Below are 14,581 nucleotides of genomic sequence, written 5' to 3' on the forward strand. Positions count from 1 at the left end.
ATCCAGCATCGTATATTGGGAACCTTTGAATCCCAATGAATTGATAGGAGTGTGTACAAACCAAACACACAAAAGAGAATATTGCATAACCACAGAATCAATGAAAGCTTGATGACTGAGGTGCTTTAATGAAAACTTCACAAGACAGAACAAGCCAGCAAGTCACATGGAACCACTGCTGTCAAGAAGAAAATGCCTTCTGACATAAAAATACAGATCACATAATTGTCTACTTATATCAGAGCAGGAATTTGAGATTCAATATTCTAGTCACACGATGAGATAAATTTATCACTAACCATCATTCAAGATGAGACTTCAGAAGCAATTTTGAACTCAATAGAACAGACAAGCAATTTACAGAAAAGAAAGAGACAAAAATAGTGGAGTGACTTAGCAGGCTTTCTGGAAATATACCAGAAAGCCAATTTTTTTCATAAACAATTATTTTCTGTAACATATGGGTATGCTATGAGTGCCAAGTTAAGTCATACATAAAAGTGTTAACTCTAAGACATTAAAAGAGTATTTTTTCAAACTGGTATTTAAACATTATGCATTTTCTCCCCATATTTTCATGTCAGCACAGGGGTAAATGACAATGTTTATTCTAAAGAAAGAACTGAAATGATGGCCAATTCAAAGCTGTCGTTAAAACAATCAACTTTTTTCCCTCTTTTTCTTTCATAAAGATACATGGTTAGAGCTAAGGTATTCCCTGCTCTTGGCAGCAGTTACTCACAGTTATTCTTTCATCCTTGTCATCCAGGGGAAAGCCATCTTTCTTCCATGAGATAGTAGGCTCAGGATGGCCTCTCGGAGGCTGGCATTCCATGACCGCGGGCTCTCCTACTGCTACCATGACATCAGAAGGGTTTTGTCTGAAGTCATCGCGTAGTACTGCAGAAACAAGATTAAACTGTTAGACCCGATAGAAATACTCACCCAGTTCTTATCTCTAAACTTCAGCAAAAGAGACATTTATTTATTATAATAAAATACTAACACTTCTTGCTTAAAAACAGCTTTGAAAACATATATCTGAAAAAAAAAAAAAAAGGGCCCGGCGGCATGGCCTAGCGGCTAAAGTCCTCGCCTTGAAAGTCCCGGGATCCCATATGGGCGCCGGTTCTAACCCCGGCAGCTCCACTTCCCATCCAGCTCCCTGCTTGTGGCCTGGGAAAGCAGTCGAGGATGGCCCAATGCATTGGGACCCTGCACCCGCGTGGGAGACCCGGAAGAGGTTCCTGGTTCCCGGCATCTGATCGGCGCGCATCGGCCCGTTGCGGCTCACTTGGGGAGTGAAACATCGGACGGAAGATCTTCCTCTCTGTCTCTCCTCCTCTGTGTATATCTGGCTGTAATAAAATGAATAAAATCTTTAAAAAAAAAAAAAAAGAAAACATATATCTGCTCACAGACATCTATAATTTAATAAAGATTTGTCTTTTAACATATATGAGGGATAATTCAATGTTCTTGGAACAGCGGGCAAGCCTGTGCTTGGTGCTCACACAGTCAGCATTTGGTTAATTTTTAACTTGCATTCATTCTCTCCTTGATGTCTGTATTTTTCTAGCCCATTAGCCAGTGAATGCAACTGATTCTGTTTTTAACTTACATGACGCATCAGGATAATTCTTCCTGTAACTGAAAGAATTATGTGAACGCAGAAACAACACCACTAAAATAAATAGTAATTTCAGATAAATTTTAATTAAGGAATAAGCAATTTACACATATTTCCTTGTAATACTACATAATAATTTAAATGTTCTCAAAATTATTCAAACTTGATATAAATTTGCAAAGTGATCATATTCAAAATCATGTTCTGTGGTTTATCTCTTAATATGGACTTAGAAAATTATTAGACAATGCATCCATGATAACAACAGCAAACTTTATATGTTGTCAGTTATTGGATTTGGGGTTATCATTTCATCCTTAGCCCTATTTAAAAATACAGGAGATTATTAACTCCTTTTGCATTATTGACCCTATATTTTAGAGAATACATAATACACTATCACAATCACAATTGGACATTTGTAATACTAATAAATAGTACAATATAATCATCATTACAGACTTTATAACTAGTGAAATAAAACAGATAATCAATTATATAATCCAAAATAGATCATAGACCAGAAATATATGAAAATCAATGTCCCCTAACTTATTTTACATCACTTGTCTTATTTCATATCTTTACTGTTTAACAGACATTTAATCTTGAATACATTATCACCTGTTTCCCTATTTACAAAACAATATCAGAGACACACAATTCAGTGCAAAGCCTGATAAGCAGTTACCTTTCCTCCAACCTTTTTCCTTGATTATTTGTGTAATAAATATGGATCATTTTAGTAATCTAAAATCATCCCTAGAATGTTTATTTGTAAGTTAAATGTACAAACCCTAAGTGATAAACATTATTTATTTTAAAATACCACAGTACTAAATATTTCACATCATTTTTTCCTAGAATACATCTCTCTGTATTTAAAATCCATTTGCAAATGGATGATGTATTATAAGGTTAAAAAATTATTTCAAACAATCACACAGTTTCAATATTTCAAGCAGGATTGGAGGCTCACAAAAACTGTATTTCCTATATGCAATTCTTCCCATTTTCTTCCTTTGTGACCAAATTTGTATGTAGACACACCTGAGTAAATCATAGCACACATTCAAGACCCTGCTCTTTAATCCGCATATTATGACAACTGGGAATCCAAATATTTTTAACACTTGGGCATGGCTGCACAAAACTGTTCTAATTTTAACTTTCATACTGTAAAACATTAATACTAATGCTTAGACACAGAGGCATATCTTGCTGAATTGAAAATTTCAGCTAATTCCTGCATAATGAAAGCAAGAGTGTGAGGATTATCATACTTTTAACTTACTATTATTACTGCATGCTAAGAGTATATCACAAATAAGATGCAAAATTAACAAACAAAGCAAATGAATTGACCTTTACCAATACAAGTGATTTTTGTGGTCTATTACCCTGTGATAACAACTCTGAAAAGTTTTAATTCCATTGAATCATCCAAAAGAAAAATACTTTTCAAATAAAGTAAATAATTACTACAAATCTTTATGTAGTAAGTTTAAAACCAATTTGGCAATACTCTATCTAGGAAAACTGGAAAGTGATAGTACGTATTCTAAAACTATCAAAAATACAAGCCAGACAAAGCAAGGAGGTTTTCCCATTTATTATGATATTGGGGCTTTTACAGTGTGTAATGAAAAGCTAACAAAATGTAATCCATTAAAGATTGTTGCTTTGATATTACTCATATAATTATGCTTGCTGGACCTGGAAGAAGTTTCTGGCTCCTGGCTTCGGATCAGCACAGCTCTGGCCATTGCAGTCACTTGGAGAGTGAGTCAGCAGATGGAAGATCTTCCTCTCTGTCTCTCCTCTCCATATACCTGACTTTGCAATAAAAACAAATACATCTTTAAAAAAAAGATGAAGCAGGGAAACTGGGACATGAAATGGTACGTAGACAGCATGCCGGCACAGAAGATTAAGGATTATTTTGATATAAAACTATGGAGGCCTCTATATAGATTAAAAACTCTTCAAGAGCATTTAAAGCACAAACTCCCTACATGGCAGGAGATCTTGAATTTCAAATGTATTCACCATTTCAGAGCAGAAATATCTTTGACAGCATATAAGCCTTCTCAGAAACAGAGGCAACCATGCCCCAGGAACCTTTGTGCCTAGATTGTGTTACTTGCTAGAAAGAGGCCAGGAGCAATAACCCCTTCTGCCTTCTATTGTCTATTGCAGAGCACACTGCTTTTTCCTTTTTTTTTTTTTTTTTTTTTTTTTACAGCCATGTCACCATTCACTGTACAACGCAATACTCTTTTCCTTTCCACTCCTTCCTATTTCCCACAAATCCACTCCACTGTTGCAGAAGTCTTGACTCATACATGGTGCATTCTAGTATTGCTCGAACATTCCTAAAATTCATTTTGCTTCCTCGGTCATCTGGTGAACATCTGGGAACTCAATTTTCCAGCTTCATGAATCATAGAATCTCAGCATAGTTCAGAGCTTGAAAGATGTGTGGTCCAAAATTCTGCTTCAGAAATTAATATATTAAGGCTCCTCACAGGGACAAGAACATGTCATATAAACAACAATGATAAAGCTAATGTGAACAATATAATAATAATGTTCACAATGGCTGATGCCTATTGAACATTTATTATATAAGGATCTAGGATCAACTCAGTGAATCCTGTAACAAGCCTGTGATAAAGTAAACTTGTTAGTTTCAGCTTATGAATGAAGAACTTGAAAGGACTTAGCTAGAGCACAGATCTCCAGCCCATAAGGACCCCTCTGTACTAGGATGTTCAATCTGATCCAAAGAAGTCCTCACAATCCTACATTACAATTAATAGTTCAAATTATTTTTATTCAAAGAGAGCTCAACAAAAAATTTCCTTCTCACAATCACATGCACATTCTTTGCATATATTTTGTATTCTTGTATTTTCTCAAGTTTTTCCACGTTTGGAAGCAATCACGTCACAATTTCAGGAACACCCTGATAATCAGAATTCACCATTCATAATGCCCATGACACGTTACTTCTGTTCCATGATTCTTTTTTTACATCAATCACAAAATAACTGAATAAGCCATCCAGTAAACAAAGTGTTAGTTAAACACATATTTTTTTAATTAAAATAAGGTATCTGAGATAATCACATGATAATAACCTTCCTGGAATCTATTTCATTTTTCTTAAAAGACTACTTGGGAAAGCAGTTGAAGAGAGCCCAAAACTTTGGGTTCTTGGCTCCTGGCTTTGGATAGGCACAGCTCCAACCGTTGCAGTCACTTGGAGGGTATGAAACATCAGATAGAAGATCTTCCTCTCCGTCTCTCCTCCTCTCTGTATATCTTACTTTCCAATAAAAATAAATAAATCTTTTTTAAAGATTATCTTATTAAATGAAATTTTGTGACAAACAAACTCTTGACAAAATGGAAAAGAACAATGAAACCTTTAAAAAAGTAGAGGATATCAAGGACTAAAATAATTGAAGAAATACATTTCCAATGACAACTATGAATTCTCAGTAGTAGGATACCACTGCAAAAATGCCATTTTTAATTGTTTTCAACTTTACTAATCATTTAGCCGGCTTTAATTTTGAGAAGAGATTATATAACTCATTTACAATACTTCCAATTCTCCATCTGGAAGGTGACTTACATGTTGACACAATAAACATCACTTAGTTTCAAAATAACTATAGCTTTTTTTCACTTAAAATATGTGTATTGTGAACACACTGTGCCTGACAGTGATGTTACAACTCTCATATGTTCCTTGTAACATGGCAACAACTATCTCAGAATATTTTTATATATACTTTTTTTGGGCAAAGGGTAGTACCTCAAGATTTCATTCCAAGTTTTTCTGAATGAAGAGATACATTCTTAGAAATAAATAAGAAAAAATATCATAAAACTTCTATAGCTATTTTCATTACTACTTTCCAACTAACAGCATCATCCAAACAAATGAAGAGTCATCTGGAGTCTAAAACTCCATAACATTTCTTAAAATAACTAAATAATTCCAAGTTCCAAAAGATATTCCAACCAAATGATGAATATAAAGGAATATAATCCACTAAATGGGAAAACTAAAGTTATATAATGTAAAATAATATCCCACGAAGTATTACCTATCTTAATCATCACTGTTTAACAGTAAGAATTTTTTTGCTAATGTATTCAGCCATAAAAATTAAGATTTATTATTGCTTAAACAAATATTGAGTACATCTGCAGATATCTTTAATAATTAAAAATCCTCTATCAGCATTTTGATATAGCACGCAACTTCATTTTTTTCCACAGAGTTATTTGTTTTGAAATCAGAGGGGATGACACAGAGGGAAAAAAAGTCTTCTGCTCACTGCCTCACTTTCCAGATGGATGCAGTGGCCAGCGTTGGCCCAGCCTGAAGCCAGAAGCCAGGTGCATCCCGGTCTCCAATGTAAGTGTCAGGGGTCCAAACATTATGACCTGTAATGCTGCTTTTTTCAGGCCAGCAGAAGGGAGCTGGATCAGCAGTGGAGCAGCTGAGATTTACAGTGCTGCCTACAGAGGACACCATTTTTGCAGGAGGCAGCTTTTCTCACAATGCCACAATTCCAGCCAACAACTTCATTTTAAGTCTGAAATTATGCTTTGCATTAAAAAGAAATGTTATGCAGGTAGAAGCACTCACTATTGGAGCTTTTAAAGATTTCAGAATCCTCCCCTTCATCCTAACCGAAGAAAGCAGATTTTGTTTTCAAAAACCATACATTTGAAAAAGTTCTGTTGCACAGATGGATGTCAAATATCTCTTGCTACCCTAATAAAAAATGGGTGCAACTCACTAAGCATGAGAAACCACTATCAGAATGAGAGGTATTAGTACCAACTTGTATTTTCAGATAATGCATGATGGAGGGGCAGATTAATTTAAATGCAATTGGATGTTTCTCTGTATTGCTAGGCTGCAATAACATGACCATCTAGTCCCTGGCTTTCTAGTAGTTAAAATTGCTTCCAGATTGAGGCCAGTGTAAATCATATTCCCATTTTGCTTCTGCAAATTATGCACACCATAATGGTAGCCCCTGTATCACAAAAGGGACGATCCCTAAGGTTTATTTCCCTGACACCGAATCATCAAGACAAAGAGAAGGTCAATATCATATCCTAGATTTAAGTTAACATTTATAATGTATCCAAAAGAAAAGTGTATGCTAACAAAGACTGATATTTACATAGCTAATATTTGGGAGAGCTGAAAATCTGGGAAATCATCACAAGACAACTTCAAACACCAATGCAAACATGTCACTAACTTACTATACTTTTATATCTTACACAGTGTACATTAATAATGCAGTATATTTGTTAGTGACATTTACTTATTATTTATGGTAATGCAGAGTATTTATTAGTGAAATTAGTAGCATTCTTACAACTTTATTTCATACTGCATTTGTCAATTTGTTTGAGTCAGAAAACAAAAGTCAGCAAATTCAGACTTACTACACATATTGTCTTCTGAAATTCACACTTCATATACTCTTCTGAAATTTCTTTAGGTATATTCACAAAGACTCCATTATTTCCACACAAAACAGAGAGTTTTACACTATCTTGATAGGGTTATTATGAAAACTAATTATTTAATGTTTATACAAGACTTACCATTTTTATGGCACATTACATCTGCAAAGAAGTATTGCTATTAGTCACTAGGTAAGGAATTGCCAAATTTCTCAGCTGCCAGTACAAATGGAAAGAAGGACAAAGAATGCCATTGACAAGAATTTCTAAGTGCCAGAGCAAAAGTCACACTCAGGAGTAGCCTGGCAGGGTTTAAAAAAAACATGGACAAATGTGGGTATCAGATCTGGGGAACACTGACAAGGGACAAACAGGCATATATTCTTTCTCTTCTAAAATCCGACATTCTACACAATGCCCTGTACTGAGAGCATGTCCTCTGTATCTATTTCTTGGTTGTTTCTATCAGCTCCATGAGAGCAAAGGATTTATCTTTATTAATTCTATAATTCCTAATGCCCAGACATGGCTTAAGACGTTCTAGGCATCCTGGAGATGTGTCTGGGACCTGTACTATGGTCTAGGTGTAGGACAGGAAAGTGTGACTCAATGAGATGTTATCATTAAATGTAAAACAGTGGCTAGACCAAAACTATTTAAATGTACACACAAATTATAACTGGGAACTACAAAGCAAGTTTATTTTGGTGCAAAAGCTTTGTGAAATTAGTGCATATCTTTTTTATAACATGTATTTCTATGAACTTTTTGGACATTTCATATATGCATGGGTTCAAAAAATTTTGCATCAAAACAAAATTGTCTTTTTAATTCTGGTTTATTACACTAAGCTATGGAACTATGATCTTTCTACATTTTACTTGTTGAATGTTATTGTTACTGGTAAATTAAACACGTGAATATAGAGTGGATTAAAATTATGTCTTTGTAAAAAGTAATGAAGAGAGGGAAGAGAGGAGGGGAGGAAGAAAGATTTGTAGGGAGGAGAGTGAGGGAAATGTGACTGTCTTCTTGGAACTGTATTACAGAAAGCATAAAATCTGTTCTATACATAATGATACAAAGTTTAAATACATGATAAAGAATATATAACCATATCTTTTAATTCTATTTTCCAGAAACTTTCTAAGGGACTCTTGTACTACTGTAAGTCTGACACATGCAATGAAGTAACGGATAGGATGCTGTGTGAAGGGTTAACAAAGAACCTAATTTAGACTGGAAGTGTGGGAGCGCTGAGGAAGTAACAGTGAATAAAGTGAAAAGTGAGACTGGGCTAACTTTATCCTATTGGAGTACAAGCAGAGGAAATGATTCTGACAGTCTTGTATTCTAAAGGAATTTCCAAAGACTCAGACCCTGGGCAGTAGTACTAATCAACAGCAACCTGACACAATCCTGGCAGGGAAGAAGGAGCTAGACTCGGTGTACAAAGCAGCATGAAAAGGGCCAATTTTCATTTTAATTCTCATGGGAGGCTACTGGAGTATTCAGCAAAATAATAATTTAATGGAATGATTGCACTGATAAATGTTTATGGTCAATGGTCTGTAAGGAGACAAGAGAGGGAGTAGGAATGGGAGTGAGGACACCAATTAGATGGCTACTGCAATAATTACATGATAATGGATTTCTACTATTATCAGGAGACCTGACTGGATGCAGTGTGGTCAGATGAGTGGTACACTGTGGAGAGAGAAATCTCAATGAAGCTTGGGACTGAGGAAATACAGAAACATGGCTACCACTGACACCAAGGTTTCAGACGGGAGCAACTGGATTTGTCATTTTCAGGCTCAAACCAAATGAAACAATTCTCTCACAAGGAAAAAAAAAACCTTATATTTAAAAAGGGGAAAAAAGGCATGGTATGGAGATTACAATCCAAAAATAAAACAGTTTCATTAATTAAACAATATTATACTTTCAATTCTACCTCTTAGTATTTAAACCCGACTTGATTTTGACCTATTTAGACTTTTACAACACAATGTTATTAATCTCAATTGCTAACCGATAATATCAAATGGAAAATCGCAATTTGGTTTGATTGACATCACATATATTTCACTGGAAAATCCAAAACTGATACATTCTGATTTGACAGATGAGCAGGTATGTATATATGCATGTGCGATTTTATATGTGTATGACTATACCTACATGTAGAATATATGAATCATTAATGGTTGATGTGATGTCACACACCCTTTGCAAAAAAATGACAGCTAAAATGTTACTCAGTTATTTTGCTTGCACAATCAAAACATCAAGGAATATTTCCCAGGGCTACCATAAAATAAACTTCAATTAAGAGATAAGAGAATTAATCACGTATTACAGGACATTGAAATCAACATGTAAGGATAAAACAACAGCATCCTAAATCTAATCACACAATTAGAATTAACGGTAAGATAATATTTTTCCTGAAACTTGCAATTTCTTACAAGCATATGTATAATTCAACAGGCATAGGCCCAATTCCTGATTCTCAAGAACTTTATTTATGACTATCTCTATTAGCCTAATAAAAGGTATGAAGTGTTGTGTTCACTGATAGCATCGAATAAGACAGAAACACGGTTACTGCTTTTAGGGACATGTCTCAAGATTGCCTCACTCTTGTTCCCTCTCTCTTCTGTCTCCACTCTGTGATGTTAATGTATGTGTCACTGAACGCTTTGTTCAACTGCAACAGTAAGAATAAATGTAATAGGCCAAACTGATCAAGGGACACTCTTCCACATCCCTAACTTAGGCTTCCACGCAGGTGGTTCCAAGTGTAGCAGTCTTTGCGAAAAGTCTTGGAAATCACTGGTGAGAAGCAGTAGCAACAACTTAACCTGAACAGTAGTTCATCTTCACCCGATTCAGCATCATTTCTTGGCTGAATACACAAATCCATTAATGTTCACAGCTGACATACAGAAGACACTGTCATCATCTTATGACAGATATGTAAAGCAAGCAGAAGAGGTTCAATTATTTTCTTTAGCTGCCATGGAAGTACATTGTGAATAGAGTGTATGCTATACATGCAAATGTGGACCTGTTTTATGCTGCCTGCTACAGCCTGGATTTCTAGCATTAACCTCTGCTGGTCTTCAAGGAAAAAAAAAAGCAGGGGGATGGGAAGCTGGAGCCAAGTTTGTCTCCTTAGCTGTTTATAACCAACACCACTTTTAGACTACTTCAAAACACACCCAGATGAGGAAACACTGTTACTTTGAACTGACCTGTGGAAGAACGATAGTCCCACTATTTAAACAACAATATAAAACAGCCTACAGTACTAGAGCCTTCAACAACTCAGATATTTATCACTGAAGTACAACCATTCTGCTGCCACTCCCACCTCCAAGTGAAAATGGGCACAAAAAGCCAGGAGTGAAAGAACTGAAACTGTAGTATGAGCTATTGGATACAAAGACAATTCCATCTAATCACAGCTGTTATGGTTTATTTTCATAAATGTTAAATTTTTTAAAGATTGATTTATTTATCTGAAAGGCAGAGTTACAGAGAGACAGGGAGAGACAGGGAAAGCAAGAGCAATATTGAGAAAGAGGGTGAGAGAGCAAGAGAGAATTTTCCATTCGCTGCTTGACTTGCCAAACGTAACAGCCAGGGTTGGGCCAAGCCATAGCCAATAGCCATGAGTCTCCTTTGTAGGTGTGCAGGAGCCCAAGCGTGTGGCAGGAGCCCAAGCGTGTGGACGCTCTCTGCTGCTTTCCAAGACCATTAATGGAGAACTTGACTGCAAGTATAGCAGTCAGGACACAAACTGCAACCACAAGCATTAGGTGGCATCTCAGGCAAAGGCTTTTCATCTGCTCCACACGCCAGCCTCCAAAACCAGTGTTTTGAAGTGTCTGCACAGTTGAGATTGTTTTCTAATTACAATTTTCACTGGGAAATAAAAACAGTTGTAAAAAAATCACAGTTACTGCGTAACCCAAGCTACCATAACATAGCTGAACAATAATACTAAAAGGAGTCTTCATATTTTATTTTGGGAGCAGGGGAACGAGTATTTAAGGGCAAAGGTCTCAAGAGAAAAACCCTTACATTTAAAATGATCTCATTAAAACCTCCTTAGTAATCAGAAAGGACCAGAGGAAAGAGCTATTGCCTTAGCAAAAAAAAAAAAAAAAAAAAAAAAAAAAAAAAAAAAAAAAAAGAACGAAAGACCAAAAGAAAAAATTCTTTTCTCCAATGTATCTCTATGCCTCATAATTAAAGTTGCCAATTATAAAATTCTACTCCCAAACCCAAAGGGATATTTCAATGGTAGGGAAAAACAAAGCCTAGATAAAACACAAAAAACATTCAAATACACAAGGCCTTTTTAATTGGTAAAAAAAAAATTAAGATTTATTTATTTTTACTGTAAAGTCAGATATACAGAGAAAAGGAGAAACAGAGAGCAAGATCTTCTGTCCGAGGATTCACTTCCCAAGTGACTGCAATGGCCAGAGCGGCACCGACCTGATGCCAGGAGCCAGGAAACTCCTCTAGGTCTCCCATGTGGGTGCAGGGTCCCAAGGCTTTGGGCCATCCTTGACTGCTTTTCGAGGCCACAAGCTGTGAGCTAGATGGGAAGGGGAGCTGCTTGGATTAGAATCAGAGTCCATATGGGATCCTGGCATGTTCAAGGCAAGGACTTCAGTCATTAGGCCACCGCGCCAGACCCAATTGGTGACAATTTGCTCTAAATCATAAATAGTATTCGTGAATCTAATAACTTCCATATTTGTTAACTCCTAATATCTTACCCTATCACAGGCCATCTGAACTTCAGAAAAATAATGCCAAATATCTTAAAGGATTTTCAATGTATGAGGAATATAACAAATACACAATGTTCCATCTCATGAGGTGTCTTCCCTAATAAACTGGAACCTCCCTCCAGTGAGTTCATTCAGCACTTAGCTCTTTGGTAGAGAGAGTTTAGGATCCCCTTATACTGAATCATGCTAACAATTTCTGACTTAAAATACCAGGGACTAAATTCGTACAGAAGTACATCTTATAAGTCCTACTAAAGAAGTAATCTTTAAAAATAACAGTATCTTAGGTAATACACAGATTACTTCTCTACACTAGATCTCAAAATGAAGAAAACTTATTTGGCATAATAAGATGAAAGTAAATAATGTACAATTAAAATAAAATCTTGAAGCATTAGTCACTCCTCAATTTTGTTTGGGTGTGTGTCTTTCTAAAAAACATATCAGATACTGGAAGATCTTTACAACAGAGGGAACTTCCATACTCCAAAATGAGTTTTATTATTGCGTTGTAGTGAGTTTTTGATGTGCAAAACGTTTGCCATCGGGAATGAAAGTTACTAATTTTGTGTTGGAGAGAGAAAGCCAGCCTACAAGGTGATAGTTACAAACTATTCATTTCCCTGCTATCCCTATCTTTTTTAAAGATTCATATTTTTTATTGGAAATGGAGACTTACAGAGAAGGAGTGACAGAAAAATCTTTCTCTGGGTCCTTCTCTATGTGATCGCAATGACCTGAACTGAACTCATCCAAAGCCAGGAGACAGGAGCCCCTTCTGGGTATCTAACATTGTTGTAGAATCACAAGGCTTTGGGTCACCCTCCTTGGGCTCCCCAAGCCACAAGCGGGGAGCTGGATGTGGGGAGGCAACTAGATATGAACCAGCGCTCATATTGGATCCTGATGCTTGAACAGGGTGAATGGGCCAAATGAGCCTTTGCACTGGTTCCAGAAACAAACTTCCATGATAAGATGCACGACTACCAGTATACCCAAGGAAGACACTGCTGATGAACAGATGAGGGTCATGAATATTTTGTGATGAAAAAAAACATGTTGAAGACCATCCTCATCCACACTGGAATTTGCAAAAGCTCCAAAGCTTTAGCTATCCACCAAGCTCATCAGCATGAGTCTCAAGTAAAGTTAGTGGAGGTTTTTGTATTAAACACCAAATCAACCTAATTGAAAAGATTCATGACAAGACACTAGGGTAATGAACATGACCTTATAAAAGTGACTGATAGGGCCCGGCGGCATGGCCTAGTGCCTGAAGTCCTCACCTTGAACGCCCCGAGATCTCATATGGGCACCAAGTCTAATCCTGGCAGCTCCACTTCCCATCCAGCTCCCTGCTTGTGGCCTGGGAGGGCAGTCGAGGACGGCCCAGAGCACTGGGACCCTGCACCCGCATGGGAGACCTGGAAGAGGTTCCTGGTTCCTGGCTTTGGATTGGCGTAGCACCGGCCTGTTGCGCTCACTTGGGGAGTGAAACATCGGACGGAAGATCTTCCTCTCTGTCTCTCCTCCTCTCTGTATATCTGACTTTGTAATAAAAATAAATAAATCTTTAAAAAAAAAAGTGACCTGATAGAAAAAAAGGACTGTAAACAAGTGGCTGGGTGCCTGTGGTTGTGTGGAAGGACTAGAGCAGAGTCTCAAGCCAAGAATTTCCTGGAAGACTATATCCAATGCAAGAAATTAATCAACAAAAGTTGGTGCTCAAAAAAAAAAATCTACATTTAAAACGAAAACAAAAACAAAAACTGTGGTCTCAATTGTTCCCAGATAAGTTCTCACTCTTAAAATCATAAATTTTGAATTAAAATGAAAATTAACTGACTCTGTCTAGCGTATCCGATGACCTGTAAGCAACCAGATTTGACGCCTGTCTGTCCTTCAGGTTATTTTATACCGTCCATTTTCTCTGTGAATTCCAATTTCCATTCCAACTCCCACGGAACTTTCACATGATAAGCATTTCTACTTGGAAAGTTTCTTGCCCATGAAATGAGGTCTGCGGTCTCTATCTGCTCTGCTGATTTTACACCTCTGAAAGGACCTCATGCAAATTTTTGGTGGACTAAGTAGTGTAGGTTATACTTCTAATACTGAAAGAAGTGCACATCTGAAAAATTCAAGATGGGAAACAGCAAAGGAATTTTCAGGCAAATCAGATTTTGGGAAAGGTATCTCTGGGAACTTAGAATCTGAAAAATGTAAACGTATCATCCCTATACATATTGGACATCTGCACCACTCTGGTCAAGTTCACTGTGTTAAAGAGGATGCACACTGAGACAGTCTAGCTACCAGCTGTCAAAAACTCAGCAGTTCATCAAACTATAGTTGCAACTAGGAATTAATAAGCTCATGTAAAGCGTTATGAATAAGCAGAAATGAACAGGTTTGTGCAAAGTTCTGGTTAATTTTAATAAATTTGAGCTGGAGGGTACATGTGTGGTATTCATAATTATAAAATCTAAAGGAAAATAATCCAAACCAAATGTAATGATTATCTTTATTGCGTTCCACAAATTATCTAAGGCTCAATACATCAAACTGCAGTGTTTAATGGTCAATGGTGAAAACAGAAATCAAACAAGCAAAACCTCAGTCCGCAGGT

The 14,581-nt window shown here is 36.5% G+C and overlaps 1 protein-coding gene across 1 annotated transcript in view; it reads right to left on the reverse strand.

Moving 5' to 3' along the window:
* Window positions 1-14,581, reverse strand: part of ROBO1 (roundabout guidance receptor 1) — a 404,089-nt gene that overhangs the window by 141,817 nt on the left and 247,691 nt on the right. The window contains exon 3 of the mRNA XM_058661768.1: window positions 743-900. Coding sequence (XP_058517751.1) covers window positions 743-900 — 158 coding nt within the window. The remainder of the gene's footprint in view (window positions 1-742; window positions 901-14,581) is intronic.

The sequence above is a fragment of the Ochotona princeps genome, chromosome 3 (assembly GCF_030435755.1).
Source record: "Ochotona princeps isolate mOchPri1 chromosome 3, mOchPri1.hap1, whole genome shotgun sequence".
NCBI classification, from domain to species: Eukaryota; Metazoa; Chordata; class Mammalia; order Lagomorpha; family Ochotonidae; genus Ochotona; species Ochotona princeps.